The 19,514-nt window shown below is 36.3% G+C and overlaps 1 protein-coding gene across 6 annotated transcripts in view; it reads left to right on the forward strand.

The window, feature by feature from the left end:
• Positions 1-19,514, forward strand: part of LOC137291747 (cAMP-dependent protein kinase catalytic subunit beta) — a 55,367-nt gene that overhangs the window by 16,906 nt on the left and 18,947 nt on the right. For all 6 annotated transcript variants that reach the window (XM_067823248.1, XM_067823246.1, XM_067823247.1 and 3 more), the window contains exons 2-5: positions 8,243-8,304; positions 11,245-11,373; positions 15,893-15,991; positions 17,205-17,287. In XM_067823248.1, the coding sequence (XP_067679349.1) occupies positions 8,243-8,304; positions 11,245-11,373; positions 15,893-15,991; positions 17,205-17,287 (373 nt within the window). The remainder of the gene's footprint in view (positions 1-8,242; positions 8,305-11,244; positions 11,374-15,892; positions 15,992-17,204; positions 17,288-19,514) is intronic.

The following is a 19,514-nucleotide window of genomic DNA, read 5'->3' on the forward strand; positions in this document are numbered from 1 at the left end:
CGCCATATAGCTGGAATATTGCTGAGTGCGGCGTAAAACTAAACTCACTCACTCACTCATTGAACTTGTTTTATTAGAAATTAACCACCAGAGCACACTCAATGTAGGTAACGCTTCTTACAGCAGGGGGGCATCCATGTCCCTAGACACAATTTTGTCTTGTTTTATATTGAAAACCATAAACACACTGCAACATATGTCATATTTGGGATTTCACTTTCTTAGTAAAGTACAAATTCTAGTACTTTTTTCGGTTGAGTCCCATCCGGGATTCGAACCCGCACCCTCAGAGTCAGGCACCTAATCGCCAGCACACAAAGTCAGCCGCCTAGCCCGCTCAGCCACCGCGACTTCCACAAAAATGAAAGTCGGACAACTGGTAGTCTAGACTGCATACTTTGTGTACCCCTCTGATGAGTGTAAATTACACGATGCCATTTAGAAAGTGGTCAAATGCAACATATCTTTTCATCAGAGGGGTACACAAAGTACGCAGTCAAGACTACCAGTTGTCCGACTTTCATTTTTGTGGAAGTCATGGTGGCTGAGCGGGCTAGGCGGCTGACTTTGTGTGCTGGCGATTAGGTGCCTGACTCTGAGGGTGCGGGTTCGAATCCCGGATGGGACTCAACCGAAAAAAGTACTAGAATTTGTACTTTACTAAGAAAGTGAAATCCCAAATATGACATATGTTGCATTTGACCACTTTCTAAATGGCATCATGTAATCATAGCTTTCGGCCGTGGGAGCCGTGCCAATTTACACTCATCAGAGGGGTACACAAAGTACGCAGTCTAGACTACCAGTTGTCCGACTTTCATTTTTGTGGAAGTCGCGGTGGCTGAGCGGGCTAGGCGGCTGACTTTGTGTGCTGGCGATTAGGTGCCTGACTCTGAGGGTGCGGGTTCGAATCCCGGATGGGACTCAACCGAAAAAAGTACTAGAATTTGTACTTTACTAAGAAAGTGAAATCCCAAATATGACATATGTTGCATTTGACCACTTTCTAAATGGCATCGTGTAATCATAAACACACTCACTGCTTATGACAAGTGCTGGTAGCTGCTGTATAGTGATCCTCAAGTCCAGAGAATTTTGTAAATTAGTGATTTGCCGTCTCTGAAAATACTTTAACACTAGATGATACTTGAGAATGCCACCCTCCCAATCCCCACATTGCATGAGCAAGTGCATGGTTTTGGAAGTCTTAGTGAAGTAAACATGAATGACAAAGTTCATCATCAAGACATCCCAACAATCATTCATTATTGGTTTGACATATGGTTGATGTTATATAAGGGTGACTGCAGATCACTCCTATTAGATGTGTTTACTGCAGCTTCTTTCTATAGATAGTAAAATTCTCTGCCCACCTTCAACAGCCTCATTTGAATTCACTTGTTGACCTCATACATATATATGTCAGGGTAGAGATTGCAATCTGGTTGAATCAGAGATTCTGCCAGTAGAAATTGTGATCAGAGTCTGTACCTGTAGAGATTGTGATCAGAGTTTCTACTGGTAGAATCTTGATCCTACTAGTAGAGATTAAAATAGGAGTCTGTACTGGAGACTGATTATGTAAAATAACCTATACAATCACAGTCCCTACCAGTAGAAGATCAGATCTATCAGTATAGAGGTTACAATTCTATACTTATGCAAGCCATTGAATATTTAGAAAAGCAAAATTTATTTTCATGTTTTGTAAAATGAAAACAAAAAACAATATGTCACACCTTCTTTGCATGGTGGTGTTGGTTGTAGGAAAAATCCAGTTTTTAGATTGTTTGATCTTTAAGTTGCTATGAAAAATTTAGTGATTTACTATTATCCTGTTGTTCCCAGTGAGATGTTAAATGCATATGTCTTTAGTTCCCCTAGTTCTTACATCTCAAGGTCTCAGTTAAAAGTAGGAAGTTTGAATTCATTCAGATCTAATTTAACTGATGATCAGTAATCATTATAAAGACACTGCTTTCCAGTGAGGTGGGGAAATGACCAGGCAATAATATTCTTAGTCCAAAGTGGGGAATTGCCCTAAACCCTTCCTCCTAGAATGGACACAAGGGTCAAATGTATGTGCTTGTAAGGGCGGCTTCATAACTAACAGATGTCATAAACATCAAGGAGTAAAATGTACTACAAAGTGTCAAGCAGCCACAACTAACATATGTCAAAAGAAAGCTTAGTACTCTTGCTATCTTCATTGTTAACTGTTTTATAAGAAAGATGTGTGAATATTGTAATAAATGTATCTGTCACTGGAAACAGTCTATACCTGAGTAAAATGCATATTATTATTCCCACAGATAAATCTGCATTTCTACCAGGTTAATTGGAAATTGACAATTCAATGGCGACTCTGTTTGCAGTTTGTACTATTAGGTTCGTAGATTCTACAAGTAGTGTCTCTGATTGCAATCTCAACTAAACCACCAGAGACTCCAATCGCAATCTCTACTGATAGAGACTCCGATTGCAATTTCTACTGGTAGAATCCCTACCTTGACATATACTCACATGCAGAAGTAACGCAACTGATGTATAAAGAATGCATGTATGTAATTTTCAATATTACATACAGGAAATACAAACAGGGTCAGATAGACATACGACAATAACATTGAGTGAAGACATTTCATTGGATACCAAGACTGATGACAAAGTTTTCAAAAGGTAAAGGTTTTGCTAAAAATGGTTCTCGGAGGTGTTCACCAATCTTGTTGATAGGTGGTAACCCTTCGATTACCGCTCTGAGGACGGTCATCTATGGTCAATGATGCATTCTATCAATGCTGGAGACAGTAAATCGTGGTTATGTTTATGTGGAAATGACGGGCAACACTCCAGCTTCCAAACATCCCATAGCCTGGTTTCTTTCACTTTGAGTTAAACATGGCATTGTTGAACCAAGAGTGATAGACCCAACTTTTGTGCAGTCTTAAACCCACAAATGGTGGTGACAATTCGGGCATGATACCCACATGTTCATTGGTATGGTATGTTTTGGTGATTCCATCTGGTGATAAGTTTTTATTCGGACCTCCCAAAACTTGACAAAAGTTATTGATAACATCATCAGGATTCACTATATGCCACAGTCTATTTAAACTTATCCTCAGTACTTTTTGTTACACTTCTCTACTGAGTCTAACAAAACCTTATGGGAGGCAGCGTCAGGTAACCATTAGACTGACCAATCAGAACACAACTTACCAATCACGAAAGTGCACATTCACACATACCTTTTATAACTTTTTATCTCGAAAAAGTTCGTACCCGAACGATTCCGAATGCTATTTAGCGTACGCTTGCTTCTGGGTGATGCACACGGCCTACGTACAACCATGACAGCGGTGAGTAAACACTAACAGTTGCTGAAAATAGTGTTTTTTGGCAATATTCAAGGATGTTATCTTGCGGAAATATTAGCTAATGGTAATAATGCCAACAGAAACCCCAACACGTATATACTGCAGGTGGAATAACTGTGTTATGTGCAGATTTTTGTTTGCGAAGAGATCTGTGTCAGTGATGTGAATATTTTGAAAGTCCCTCCGATCCCTAAATAGTAGCCATTGTCTGATTGGTTAAATCTATTTAACCGTCTCACGTTTCGTTGGACGGCCATTTGTCGCCCAAAGGTTACCTGATGCCACCTTCTACTAGGTTTTGTTAGACTCAGTGGTGGAGTGTAACAAAATACACTGAGACTAAGTTTACTATATGCCAAAAACTCATGTCAATTCAGAGAAAAACTTGCATTTCTTATGTGTGTGAGTATAATTTGACAGTATGGTTTGGGAACTTCAGGATTACATCTTGTCATTTAAAATCTTAAGGTTGGATTGTTTTGTGATTTAAGATCTAAAGTTATTCAATGGATTGATGCTTGGCTGCTGTGTGATTTGACTCAGGGTCTGATTTTAGTCAAATTAAGTTTGTGACAGACTTGTCCCTTTAATGATTAATGGTGGCAAATTTTTGTTCAAGTCTGATGTTGAAGTGTCAGTCTGAGTTTCCTTCATATGTACCATGGAGAAGACATTTTAAGGACCAATCATGGCATTTCAAATCGTTCTTCGCCTCCATTACCTCTGTCAGTTGCCAGTTCAACCAAGTGAAGGAGGTGGTATAAGCAGAGATTGAAAACTATCATATTCTCTAATTTTTCTATTACAGCTCAGATTCAACCAGAAAGATAAACATAATTAAAACACAATTATCATTTATTCCTGAGATATAAACACACATTGTTGATAACAATAAACAAAATTATAAGCATCCAATCACAAATCATAAGTGCATTATTTTGAAAAAGAGCACCTAGGATACCGAATCCAGTCAGAGTGGGTGGGCAAGTGTAACAAAAACTTTCATTGGATGCTTTATTTTTCGATACCCTCAAGGATTTTTGTTTGTGTCAGATAGCCTGATCGGTGTTAAGTTGAAATCTTCAGCGATTGAAGTTGTATTTTGCATATTGTCATAAGCAGTTCCCAGGAAGACTCGCAGGTGTCTTTAATACAGACATTGAGTTTTGTCTGTTTCAAAGGCTGCTTATCACAATGAACATGTGATTTTTTTTCAAGTAACAAGTGGATTATTTACTTCTTTATCATGTTTATGTGTACAACCAAGATTAGACAACTTAGGCTCACGACTTTGCAATCCTTGCATCCCGCTTCAAGCTGCGTAAACCTATTCACTACAAGCACTGTTGAAACCATTTTTCACCCCAGCAGAGGAAAAATTAGTGAATTTTTAAAGATCTGATTCATATTATGTTTTTTTTCGTTGCGTTAATCTTTATCCCCCTGGCATGTAATGCGTGAGGATATAGTCAATGCCTTGTCTGTCTGTCTGTCCGCCCGTTCGTCCATAATCATTTTATTTCTGGAGCATAACTCAGAAACCGTTCAATGTTTTTAGACCAAACTTGATAGATATGATAATCTCAACCTATGGTTGTGCCTTTTGCATTTTCATTTTTTTTTGTTTTTCCATGGAACATTTTGGTATTAATCTAATGGTGGGTTGGGCTTTGTTTCCGGAGCAGAACTCAAAAAACCGTTCGGTATTTTTGTGCAAACCGTGGTAGATATATCAGTCAGAACCTAAAGTGGTGCCTTTTGTTATTTACAGGTTTTTGTGCTTTATCATTTTCTCGGTTTCCATGGAACCGTTTAGGACTTTGTCTCAAAAGTGAGAGTTGTGTTTCGTTTCCGGAGCACATCTAAAAAATGTTGTAATATCTGTCAGCAAAACTTGGTAAACATGTTTGACAGATCTCAAAGTGGTGCCTTTTGCTCTTTACAGGATTTTGTGAGTTATTAATTTCTCGGTTTCCATGGAAACATTTCGGACTTTGTCTCAAAATGGAGGGATGGCCTCGTTTCCGGAGCAGAACTCAAAAACCTTTCAGTAGTTTTCTGCAAAACTTGGTAGATATATCAATCAGAACCTAAATTTGTGCCTTTTGCTATGTACAGGTTTTTGTGATTTATAATTTTCTTGGTTTCCATGGAGAACTCAAAAACTTCTAGATATCTGTCAGTAACACTTGGTAGATATGTGTGGCAGACCCCAAAGTTGTGCCTTTTGGTATTTACAGGTTTTTGTGATATATTATTTTCTTGGGTTCCTTGGACATGTTTTGGACTTAGTCTTAAAATGGAGGGATGGGCTTCGTTTCCGGAGCAGAACTCAAAAATCTTTTAATTTTTTTCTGCAGAACTTGGTAGATATATCAGTCAGAACCTAAAGTGGTGCCAAGTTGCTATGTACAGGTTTTTGTGATTTATTATTTTCTCAGTTTTCATTGAAATGTTTTGGACTTGGTCTCAAAATGGAAGGATGGGCTTCATTTCTGGGGCACAACTCAAAAACCATTTTACATCTTTAAACAGATCTCGGCAGATATACAAGGCAGATCTTGGAGTGGTGCACTTTACTGTCTACAGATATATGGCATTTATATTTTTCATGATTTCCATAGAAACGATTCAAACTTATCTGAAAAAACATGAAGTAACCTTCAGATGATTTGTCCTTTCAAATATGTGGGGGCCAGGGGGATATATTATCCTCTGATGACTCTTGTTCACATCTGCTGGCGTTATTGTTATAATTTTCGTGACATTTATTTTGAAAAACCCACTTCTGATGTAGCAGCAGCCTGGTTCCTGGGGTCTGCTGTGCTAACATTTTGACGCTTTGTAAATTAAAGCAAGGGAGGTAACTCCAAGTATGTCATACGGTGGATGTGGTTCAACAAGTATATTTCAAGTGTTTCTTTACTCCATTGAACTTGAACCCTAAGCTGGGAGGGTTTATGGAGGCAAAGCATGATTTGATATGGTATGAATGGCATTTAAGTGTTGAGTGAATTCAAATATATTACATCTGAGTAATTATTAAATATTAGTTAGGAAATCAGAGAGCAGAACCCTGTGAGGAAATGGAATCTTCTTAGCTTATTATATACAGGTAACCTTGATTTTAGTACAGAGGCTGAAAAGGTCTGTAGCCAAATACATTTCATATAGGCCCAAGCATTTCTGTTACCGTTTAGTCCAATTGTATTCAAATTAATGAAATTAGTGAAAAAAGTCATTTGTTCTTGGTTTTATCATGTCTTACCAAATGTGATCATCACAAGATATTGACTGATATCACTTCTGACAACAGACTAAATTTTTTAGACAAACAGGGCATAGAGTGAAATGTTGCTATTTATAGCTTCCATGTGTCCGGTGGTACAGGATATGAAGCCAGTTTTGTTGTTTTGATACTGTTGAAATGTAATTTTTGTAAAGATGTAAAACATTTTGCATGTTTTGCATTATATTGCAGTACAGTTTCTTTGGCAATGCCCAACCCTTCCTTTCATATGAGGCCATATTATCATAGGCTTCAGTACTAGTACTACAACATATGCTTGCAACTCTTAAGTTTATCAACATTGATTAAACAACAGTGGTAAATGCTCCAAACAACTTTCACTTAGGGATTGGTCATCATGTGACATTCTGCTCCAGTAGCTCAGAACGATAGGTTAAAGCATAATGGTAGCTCAGAGCATAAAAGGTTAAATGTTAAAGACAAATTCTACATTCATATGATATCTTAACTTAAGATAGTGTCCAATTCTATACTTATGTGGCTCATTTCTGATAACACACCAGAATCTAGGTTGTCTCTAATACACTAAAAAAGCTTAAAACAAACACTTCCATGGAAAGCATGATTTCATGTTTCCTGCATAAGCCAAAACTCTGTAATGAGGACTGATTGAATGTCAGTGATGTCACACAATGTTGTTCCACTGAGTAGAATAACAGTAGTGTGGTAGTCTCTGAATGAATGAAATGACGAAATGTTGGATTACTTTCTGATTATTAAAGTGTGTTTGATGATACTTGTTTTTTGACAAGCTACCTATGGGATTCCACAATGCTCTTTAGAAAGTGGTCGATTGTAACATGTTATATTTGGGGGTTACACTTTCGTAGTAAATTACAGATTCTAGTACTTTGAGGGGTTCAGTCCCATCTGGGATTCGGAACGCACACCCCATGTACTGGTGATTAGCTGAGTCAAAATACCTGTTACAAGATTCTTGTGCTGATAGATTTCCCTAATTAAACATAGAAGATATGGGTCACTTCGTAATTTCCAGAGTCTAATATAAGAGGAATAATGTTTGAAAGTGTTAAGTTACATAGAGACAACTCATTTACTCCTCCAGTGATCAAAATAATGCTTGATTTTTTTAAATATTATGGATGTAATAGTTTATTTTTGGAAAAAAATTTTAATTACACAAATTCGGCAAATGATTCAAAACCTTATTTGTACCCCATCCAATTACTGCAGACACTCTCAGCCTCACAGCTAAACATGGACTCAGGAAATTCTGTTTTTGATGCGAACAAAGTGTCTGGGTTAGTTTATTGGATCCACAACAAATGAAACACAACTAGTCTTGCAATCTTGTTATCGTTCAGGAAATGCAGTGCTCAGGTTTACAGGTTTACATGATGTTTGCTTATATATTAACAAATAAATTACTTGACTAATTATTGTCTAGTTTTATTGAATCATCAACAGGTATGGGCACACTTACTTGCACAAAGATACATTTAAATTATTTGTCACATGACTGTGGCACCTTCTGATTGAAAACAACCCATCTGTATGCCTATTGTTGTATTTAATTCTTGTTTATTTGTTTCAGTTAAACAGTTTCTTGCTGAAGCCAAAGAACAATTCACTGCAAAATGGGAGAAACCAGCTGTTGTAAGTAAAATATTTTATGCAGAATTGCATTGTACGCCTCAGAAACAGAAAAAAAATAGGCCTTACTATTATGTGTTTATGAAAAATATGAATGTATAAATAGTGTTAAAACTTTCATAATATAATTAACATTGAGTAAGGTGCTAACTGCAACATTGTTGGAATCATCAAACGTCCAACACATTGTTTATGTTGGCGCTTAGTGAATCCCTTTGCATGTAAAATGTACATACCATACAGTTAGAGACAGTGATATTTAACGGTGTGACAATGCAGAAAATTCACAATACGATACGATACGATACGATACGTATCGCGATATATGATTCAGTACATCATGTACATGTCATGATATGATATCTTCACTTATTTTCTTTAGAGACGTATATTTTGATATCAAGTAACATGTTGACATAACCGTCAATTTCTAGTGACAATGAACAATTTTTAGGTCAGCAATATGTATCATGATATGAGAAAAGTATTGATATATATCTCATTTGATAAAGTATCACGATTATTGATACTACGATATATGGTCACAGCTCTAGTGATATTTCATTGCACAGCTTGTATCAGTAATCTAAAACAGACCTCTCTCAAAAACCTAAAAAGTATCTAACGATTATGCAAGGTAGTGAAGTAGGTCCTGTTACGTCATACTGGAGTGTCACTACATCAACTCACTGAAAGTGCAGCAGTACGAACCTGTTTCCTCTGAGGTCTGGTTCTAGGTTAACAAATAAATCTATCAATGAAGTCAAAGCTGGATTTGGATGGCATACTAGATGCAGAAAATATCACAAACATACAACCTTTTCAATTTGAAAATATTTATAGTGGCAAGGCTAACAGAAATATTGATGACGATTACATCACTTAACAAGATTGTGGGAGAATCCTGATCCGGACTATGTATTGAATAAAACTACTGCAGACATGAATGCAAGTTACTTGCCTGTCATATATTCATTGAAAACCAATTAGATACTGAGTTAATGTTTCAGCAGTCGTAAAATTTGCAGTCATGATATCAAGGTGTTGTATCAAGGTGTTGAGTCTGTCATCAGTATACATCGGTATGGGAATGTTAAACATTGAAATAGTTATGGTCAAGGTTCATGATTTTATGGAAGTAACTTTCAGCTTAATTTCATAAACTGCGTCATCTGATAAAGTTTATCCGTAAAGGTTTTAGCATGGTGATAATCATTTCTGTGAAATATGTACTATTACAGAAGTCGATAAGCATCAATGCACACTCACTACTGCAGAGAAGTACCCTAAATTCTTAGTGTATGTTCTCATCGAAGTCATTGCATCAGAAGTCAGTGGTGCATCAAACATCAGTTATATCACAATTTCAATTTCCATAGACATGCAAAGCATAGGTTAAATATACGTTGTGGTACTGAGTCATATGACTGCAAAATATACCTAAATCTAACATGATAAAGATCTGTAACCTCCTTAACAGCTGATAACGGATATAATAAAGAAATAGGATCAAACATACTAGAACTAACAAATCCTTATCGTTCTCTTTAGAGAATGAATAAACTGTTGTTGTTAGAACTCGTACCATTACGTATGAAAGAATTGTAGTTACTCTTAAGTGAAACACCAAATTCATTCTTAAAAAGCTTATGGTCCATTGATACAGAGCGATGAAAAGTTGAAAGAAAGTCATCTGCTTAACTCCCGCCTGCCAACGAAACCACAGACAGGTTACATTACTCTGTTGCTAGAGCACTGCAGTGACCTGCAGTCAAGTCATGTGAGGAAGGAGTTAGTTGTGTACAGGGATTGAAATTATTAGTGCCAATGTGTATATGGCACTGCTAAGATTGAAATGGCACAGTTAAATTCTTATCTGCGTGCCCTTATTGGACACTTGATTTGTTTGTGAAAGGGCATTAAAGAATGTTTTCACCCTTATTATCTTTCGTGATATAAAGTGCAATAGCTAAAGATAATGTGTACAGGTCAGACAGACAGCTAATCATCAATGTCTTTTCAAAGTTTGAGGTCTGTGAATAAACAAAAACACACATCTAGAATTGCTTTGTTACTCATGATTTATTAGTTAATGTTACAATTGCAACTTTTCCATTCAGCTTTAAGTGATGTAATGTTTTGAAGTTCATTTTGATAGACCATGAATTTGTGGCACACCTAAAAATGAAATGGCACAATAAATTTTGATTCCTAGTTGTATAAAAAATGTGTAAGAAGCTCTTTATTTTGCTGATTTCTCAGCATCAAGAAACATCTGCCGAAACGTTAGGGTCAGAAGAAGGGTCGGAAGATCATGTTCCAAAATGCACAGATTTCCACCAGACCCCACAGTTCGTGCTAAATTAGTTATGTTTGTGATGCTCATCCATCCCTGTGCGACATACTAGGACATATAAGTAACTTCCATGTTACTCACACTACCATACTACCATTCATGCACCACAGCAAGGATGTGACCAAACCTGTAACGTACAATAACTACCCACGCACACTCCAATCATGAGTCCATATTAAAATATATATACTACTCAAAAGTTAGGGAACACTGATAAACTTATGCTTAAAATCAAAGAGAAGCAAAAAACAGAGGCATGCGTGGTATATTCATTGTAGAAACATTACAAACAAATACATCAACAAATGACACATTGTGATGTGTGACCATTGCTAAATGTCTTTTCTTTGGTGTTCTGACCTGTGAAATAGGTCTTCAGCAACCCATGCTTGTCGTGAGAGCTGACTAACACGCTAGCTGATATTTGTATCATCATATCCCTATTGATTCAATTATTTACAGACCCCTGCAGTATAGCTGGAATATTGCAGAGTCGTATAATAAACAACAAACTGATTAATCCTTTGTCTTCTGATTCTGTTTTTATTGCAGGTTTGTGTGACTAAATAACTTTCCTATATCTTCAGGCAAATGCATGTCTTGACGACTTTGATCGAATAAAAACATTAGGAACGGGATCCTTTGGTCGTGTCATGCTTGTACAACACAAAGCAACTAGAAACTACCTTGCCATGAAAATCCTTGATAAGCAAAAGGTATGTATGTAATATAGTTTTTTGTGTGTACCTGTGAGTCAAATGCCTGTTTACCCTAACCCTACCCTGCTGCAATTATTGTTCAAGAAACCACAACATTGCATTACCTTATTCTGCACACAGTTGCCAATACGGTCTGTTTGGGTCAAAATTCTACCAATGAATTGCAATCTAACTTAAATCGGTTCATGATGAAACATTCATTTCAAGCAGAGTGTAATTAAAACATCAAACCAAGAAAATGTTTTGTAACATTTGTCTCCAGTAACAATGATATAAAAAAGTTACTCAAGCAACTATCATCATTTCGTTTCGTGTGAAGTTTATGTGGGTAAAGTAACAGTAGTACTGTTGTAGAAACAGCCTCCAGTTTAGAATCCTATTCATCAATCACATGATTTAGACTTGTTTATAATTTCGTGGCATTCTATGTTAAATAATACCATTTTCAAATTATTATTACAGGCCAACCAAAGAAAACTTTCCAACAGCACAGAAAAATGCTGAAAAGCCCACATTAATCGAGGAAATAGTAACATAAACACAATAGTTTGCTGTTGACACAGCACAACTGGCAACTTTTGATTGCTAAACCTAGAAAAAAACCCCCGTAGACTGCAACTTCGATTTTGAGCATGCGCACTTGGAAGAAGTTTTGTGGATCGTAATTCACATGCGCAGCAGAGGCCAAAGTTTGCTGATGTTGCATTTTCATAGTGTTTCGTTATGGGTTTTACTGTTTCAATAGCGAGGTAATATGTTCATGTTGTCATTTCCACGATTAATCTGCGCTTTTCTTTGTACTGCACAGTGGGAAAGCTCTCTTTGGTACGTCTATATCAGTTACAAAAGAATTGCTTATTGAAAATGGTTTCAGAACTTTAATAGATGTGTATGGTTGTACCACAAAGGACTGAAAATAGTATCACAAGAATTTTCATTAAAAGAATTGGCTGATATTTTAGTTGGTTGCAAATCTTATTCCCACTGGTGGGCAACATAAATTTTATAGATGTTTGAGGAAAACCCCTCAGTTCTTAAATCTTTGTGAAAAACAGTTGTTGATTAAGGTGGGGGACATGTTTGATTGAAATGGGTATTGGTAACAAAATTTGAATACAAAAATTTAATCAAGATTGCAAACTAAATCTACTACCCAAAATAGGATTTTCCATGTATTGTTTGCATCCAATGTACACATTTAGGAATTGGAAGCATTGTCAGTTAGAAACCAAGGCCATCTACATTTATGTTTTTTTTTTATCTGTTTCTGTTCATTGTCAAACTTTTTGAGGAAAATTTACATGTAAAATTATTTTCTGTTTATCATACATGTTTATCCCTATCAATGCATTGCACAGTTATGCATTGCATAATCAGCTGGGGAATGATGGTACGAGGGGTTGTCAGAGAGGTTGGAGCCTAAAATACTTTTGCATGATCAAAAACTATGTATGATATTGAAAAATGGTTTATGTCTTTCACATAAATGTAATATGGACATGCACATGTTGCACAGAAAATGGGTACCTAGTGGGACAAGTCGTGTGACTATAACCTTCTATCACCTTGCAGCTTCAGTTACCAAGAGTAATCCAGTAACAGTAATGATAACAATAATAAGCAACAACTTGATTTACTCAAGTCTTTAATTAGTTGTTTGTCATCTCACCTTGAGAATGAGATGTACTTGCAATTGCAGGTGCAGACTGCTATCTATTCCATAGATTGAAAACTATTTCAATCAGAATGGGAATATACTCAGTGTTAGATTTGGGAGAAATTTTGAGTGGGTCCAAATTGATGAAAATAATGTTTCTGGACCCCCTCCAATGTTAAATAGATGGGAGGATGTAAAACAGAGGGGGTCCTCACTGAATTTGTTGAGTCAAAACACTCCAAAACCCCTTTTGAGCCAACACTGATACTCAAGGGGGACTCATTTAGTCCTTTGCTTCTTTCTTTGTCTTTAAACCCTTTGAGCTTTCTGTTCAATAGAGAGGAGGTGTTACCATTTAGGACCTCCTCAGCACAGATCCCCAACACCGCTTACTCAACTTACTTTACATAGATGACAATGATTTCCATGCCAAAGGAGATACCAGTTTGAAAGAGCAGTTTGTCAGGTGTCCATTTCTAATGATATTGGCATGACATTCGGACTTGATAATGTAATACTCTTCATCTGAAATGTGGCAAGGTAATCAAGTTACATGGTTATTGGAACATCTGGTGGAGGATCAGACCTACACTTATCTTGGAATTCAAGTTTGAGATAAACTCCAGAATTCCCAGATGCAAGAAACCTTTGGGCTGAGTATGAAACAGGCTTAAAGAAAATCTGGAGCTCAGAGCTCGAAACAATGTCAAAGCCACCAATACTTCTGCTGTGCCAGTCTTTTCCTGTTCCTTTGGAGTTGTTGATTGGACAAAATCAGATATCCAGAGTCTTCCAAGCATGACCAGAAGGTTTCATGTCTGATAACATTGTCTGATACTATTGTACTTAATTCCTTTCAATTTGGTGACAGTCCACACTGGGGGATTATGCTGACACCAGTCAGTTTTGGTGACTTTGACCTTATTTTCAAGGTCAATGGTATCAATATTTCATTGTTCTTTAGCAGCGGGGAACATTGCCCTATTAGTGGCAAACCCTTCTTTAACGCCGACACCAGTCAGTTTTGCTGACCTTGACCTTCTTTTGTCCATAAATTATGTACATATGTCCTGTTTCTTGTTAATGCGGTGTCTAATGAACTATTACACAGAAATTGAACTTTCCAGTATTTAGATGACAACCTGTTTACCTCTTGTTTCAAATGGAATATTCTGGAGGGCGTTCTCATGTATGCAAATTAGGGTCATTTGGCACGTCCTGGCTCATCTAAAACTTGTCAAGCAGTAAGGTCAAGTTACATGTGGTCAATGATTGAAGTTGTGTATTACATATTGTCATTAGCAGACAGCCAGACAGAATCACAGTTGTCATTAAAACACATTGAGTTTTGTCACAGTAGGGTTTTTCTATGTAACAAGTAGATATTACTTTAGTGCAGAACCAAGATTAGGCTTCTCTTGCTCATAATCTAATAAACCGACAGGGTTTGGGAAAGGTAGGGGGCCATGTGCCATTTTGCACATTAGAATTGAAAATGGCCCATTAAAATTTATAAGTTTACTATTGATATAAGGGCAGTGGCCGATTCAAATTGCAAAAAATGGCTAATGAACCTGAAAATAGCACATTGTCAAAGTTGTCTTTCCCAATTTCATGATCTGGCCTCCCGCTTCAAGCTGCGGGAATGTATTCACTAGATGTGCGCTTTGTCTGCAGCGTAGCACACCTGTTGAAACCACTTTTCACACCAGCTGGGGTGGAATAAGTGAATCGTTTGAAATTTGATTTTTGAAGGGTTTTTTTGTGTGTGTGTTTTTCTTTTTGTTATTTTGTTTTTACCGACATATATAGTTGAAATTGCATTTTTGACTATTTGATAATGTATCATACTGAAGGATATCAGAATCTGCAAAGTTGTGTTTTGTGTTGCATGTGAGCTTTTGGGACCATGGCATAATTGATCAAGTTATGTTACCACCGGGAACAAATTGTCAGTGGGGGGAAATCACCTCCTCAATTCTAAAATTATTGGATATTTCTATATAATGATTCATTACATAATGTAAGCATGGATAAGTAATGGGAATTTCTCCCTATGTTAAAATTGTAATGGGATGTGATGTGGTTGAGTGGGTCAAAACAACAACCTGAAAAACTGGATTTTTCCTACAACAAACACCAGCTGTAAAGAAGGTGTGACATGTTGTTTTATATTTTCATTTTACAAAATATGAAACTAAATTTTGTTTTTCTATATATTCACTGGTTTGCGTAAGTGTAGAATTGCAATCTCTACCCTGACAGATTTGACCTTCTGCGAGTAGGGATTGTGATTGTAAAGGTTATTTTATATAATCAGTGTCTCTACCAGTAGAGACTCCGATTACAATCGCTACTAGTAGGATCTGAGATTCTACCAGCAGAGACTCTGATCGTAATCTCTACTGGTACAGACTCCCATCACAATCTTTACTGGTAGAATCAGAGATCACAGATCACAATCTCTACCTTGACATATATATTTCATTTTACCTATCACAGGTTGATAACTATCAGGCTTGTTCAGTAAATATTTATATCTGTTGACCATTAATGGCTAATTGTTTTTGATTTACTGAAAACGCGAGCGAATCAAAACAGGATGAACAGACAAGTGATCTGAAAAATGGGTCAAATGAAATTTTCATCCAGACTTTATCTGATGTCTGTAAGAAAATGTCAAAATGTTTTACAATTTCTCCATTAAACAGCCTTGGTTGCTAAAAGTGTCACATCAACTGACATTTAGCTCACCCTGAATGTGCATAGTCAGTTATTTTTTATGAAATTCTGGTTTTGTTTGTCAGTACCATCATAACTGACATTAAATCTATGATGATTGTTTCTTTTCATTTGCAGGTTGTCAAATTAAAACAAGTGGAGCACACATTAAATGAGAAGAAAATATTGAATGCCATAGATTTTCCATTTCTTGTCAAATTAGAGTATTCTTTTAAGGTAGGTTCTTTACAATACCTTAGTCTTTTTTTAAGATCTGTCTATATATGTTGTAGTACTATAAGTTAGTCCATGAAATTAGGGCTACTCTTACATAATTGATTGGCATGCACATTGTAAGCAAAACACACAGATCACAGATTTCACAGACAAATCGCCACTGAGTGCTGTCGCGACATTTACCATGTGTCATTTACTGGCAATATTCGGTGGGAAATGTGGGATTTAGTTGTTACTGACTTCAACGTTCCCATCCTACACAAGTCACTAAAGTCTATGCTCAGTGATTTGACAGGTATGTCACTTGTCAGTATCAAGTTATCTAGTTGTTATGCAGTACAACATAAAATTCCACTCCCCCATATGATTATTTATGAAAAGCCATACAGATACTCAAACATGAAGCATAGGTACTCGTGTAAGTGTATGATTATGTCATGTGATTACTGGTTCAGTGAAAAAGCAAAGTGAAATCCTGCAGCTCCTAATTCATCTCTTCAAAAACATTTGCAATGTGTTCACTTAGTGTGTAAGCATACAGTCATCCCTTGCCATAGTGCCGTTTGCAATGCTGCATTTTTAGTTAAACTGCAACATAATCTTTGGCTTTCATAAAAAAAAAAAAATTCACCAACGATCACACATCTTCATGTCATCATTAATAGCACATCAACAAATCTGTGATGAGTTAATGTAAAATGTATCAAGTTTCATATCCAAAGGTCTCAGCCTTTCTTGTTATTATATTAAATATGTATGGAAATAGTATGCTAAGATGAGAGCAGTATATTTTCTATAAATGGAATAGAAATTCTTTGAAGGAAATTCTTTTTCAGATAGTGTTTAACTGAATCACTGTGAGATAGGAGCAAAACCTGTGTACACAGCTAATTGCTATTTCCAACTTAGTTGAATAACAGGTAGCATGTTAGAAATGACAACTGGATTATCATGTTTTAGTGATGTTTGGTTTTAAGTTATTTGTCCATTGGTTTTGTATAGTGCAGGTGTCTCATAATACTAGGGGATTCATCATGGACCCCAAGATCCAGGGTATGGCAAGGTATGACTGTATTTAGAAGATAGTGTTGTTAATATTCTTATCCAGTGCTAATTTTAAGGAGTTTTTGTGTCCAGATATGTATTGGTATGTCATAAATATTCAAATTTATGAAATTGTCTTTATTTACTGAAGCCTTATCTCCTGTTGCAGGACAACACTAACCTGTACATGGTATTGGAATTTGTCTCTGGTGGAGAGATGTTTTCACATTTAAGAAGGATAGGAAGATTCAGGTACATAATTCATTGAATGTTGTCGGTCCAGTGAAATCTGATATTTTCTCATTTCCTATGATGCAATGTTAATCCTAAATAAGAATTTAAAAAATTACTCAACATGGTTCTGTTCACCCCAAAGACCTACATTTGGTTTTCCTGGCATTGTCATTGCTGGTACATGTATATTCCTAAAGGCTGCACAAAATCATGCTCACATGCTTCCTTAGGTGTTTTAAATAGTATGGACCATTTTTGAATACCTTCTTAAGTACAGCAGTTAGATTAAATTTGTTCAAAGACTTGATGGATGACATTTTGCAGTCGGGAATACAGTTGACACTTGTTCAATGTGGAGACATTAATTAGTAGATGAAAAAGGGTCATGGTCAAGGAAGTTCATGTACAATTAATCACTGTCATTTCATTCCCATTATGACTACTCCCAGTTCGACTATCCATTTAAATTTTAATACACAACCTGTTCCAGTCAAGTGGTTTTTAATTGCTTGCTTTCTCCCCACTATCATGTAGACTGCTCCACCAACACTTACCCGGTATAAGCAATTATGTGAAGGCACACTGCATGCTGAAGTATTAGTACATATATTAAATAAAACATTGTATATCAGATTTGCTATTTACTTTCTTTATATGACAGAGAAAACACCGAAGACAAATTAAGTTTGAACCAACAGTAAAAACGAATCCTGTCAGCACAACTGATGTTGTATGTCTACCTAACCCAACATTACATTTTGATGAATTAGATACTGTTGAATGCCAGTCTCGATAAAAAATTATCATTTAAGCTTTGTTTGAAAGTTATCATAAATACATTTTCATTGCCTGTATCTTAGGACAACCATAAAATAAGAAACTGATACAGTGTTTGTTTAACAGATGTAATCCAAGCAATTCTATCAGCTTCATCCAATAACATATCCATCTGATAACATTGATACGTCAATCTATGAATACTTAACCGAAGCAATCTATACCAATGATTAACACATATAGACATGTACTGATATTGCAATGGAACTTTTTACAGAAAAACCTTTTACAGAAATACATTTGCAAACTTTCTGTCTACAGTTTGAAGTGCCCCAAATCTCTGCTCCATAATAAAGATAGGACAAACAACTACATAAAATGTTTTTAGATATACATGGACACGAAATTGCTCCAAATATATACTTCATAATTATACAGTGACATACAAGCTTTTTGTGCTTGGACGAAAAAACAACACTGAGCCTCAGTTCATGAAACTTCTAACCTTCTCCGAAATGTTCCAAGGGTAGGTAAAGTAGGAGTAATCAGATATCTCACTGTCTACTAATTGACACCATATATAGGGTTTCCCTTCTAAACCTTCAGAATCTATGCTAGGCTATACAACCCATCTACATGGGTGTGTATGTAACCACTTACTTTAGTCAACTGTTCTAAAATAGATCTTGCAAAATATTCCATACTATTTCCACGTGAACTGATGAACCATAACCATAATGTTGGCAAGGTTATTGTCACAAGTTCAGTAAATGATGAAACTCAATGAAAATTGGCAAATTCTTAACATAACTTCACATCCAAACGCAGCAGTTCACATGCACGATATTTGCACATGCTTTTCAGCAGTTTGATCCTTGTGCAATTCATCTTAAGGTTTGCAGTTGCTTTCAGGAAATTGGTGGTGAAATTTATCTTTGTTGTAACCATGTATGCATAACATACTGTTTTAAATGAGTCAAAACTTCTGATGGGTAGTATATAATGCAGACATGAATGAAACCCATCACCAGCACATGCGCAAATCCCAGTGTTTGCTATTAAAACCTATTTATCTTTTGTAGATTTTTGTACTCGGTTTCATAGAATTCCAACACAGAGTGCCAGTTTGTGTGTTGACACAGTGCAATGCCCATTTTGTGACCATGAGAAAAAAATCGGTTCATTTTGAAGTAACAAACTAAGTTCAATGAAGAGAGTCTACTTCCTCTGTTTATTTGTCAATTTATTACAATTTACTAGGATTAGCATTGTTTAATAGTGATCATACTTATTCAACTGGAATAGTTACATGCCTTCTCCAGAGTTTCCTTATGCTTGGGAAAACAAAGTCATTTCAGGTTAATCAGTTAGATATCATGTATTAGGTAACATTGGTGACCCAACAAATCCTCCCTGACAGAATTCCCATTCCCCTCCCTTCCCCAAATGCATTGTAGGTCAAAATGCC

This window comes from Haliotis asinina, chromosome 7, assembly GCF_037392515.1.
Source record: "Haliotis asinina isolate JCU_RB_2024 chromosome 7, JCU_Hal_asi_v2, whole genome shotgun sequence".
Lineage (NCBI taxonomy): Eukaryota > Metazoa > Mollusca > Gastropoda > Lepetellida > Haliotidae > Haliotis > Haliotis asinina.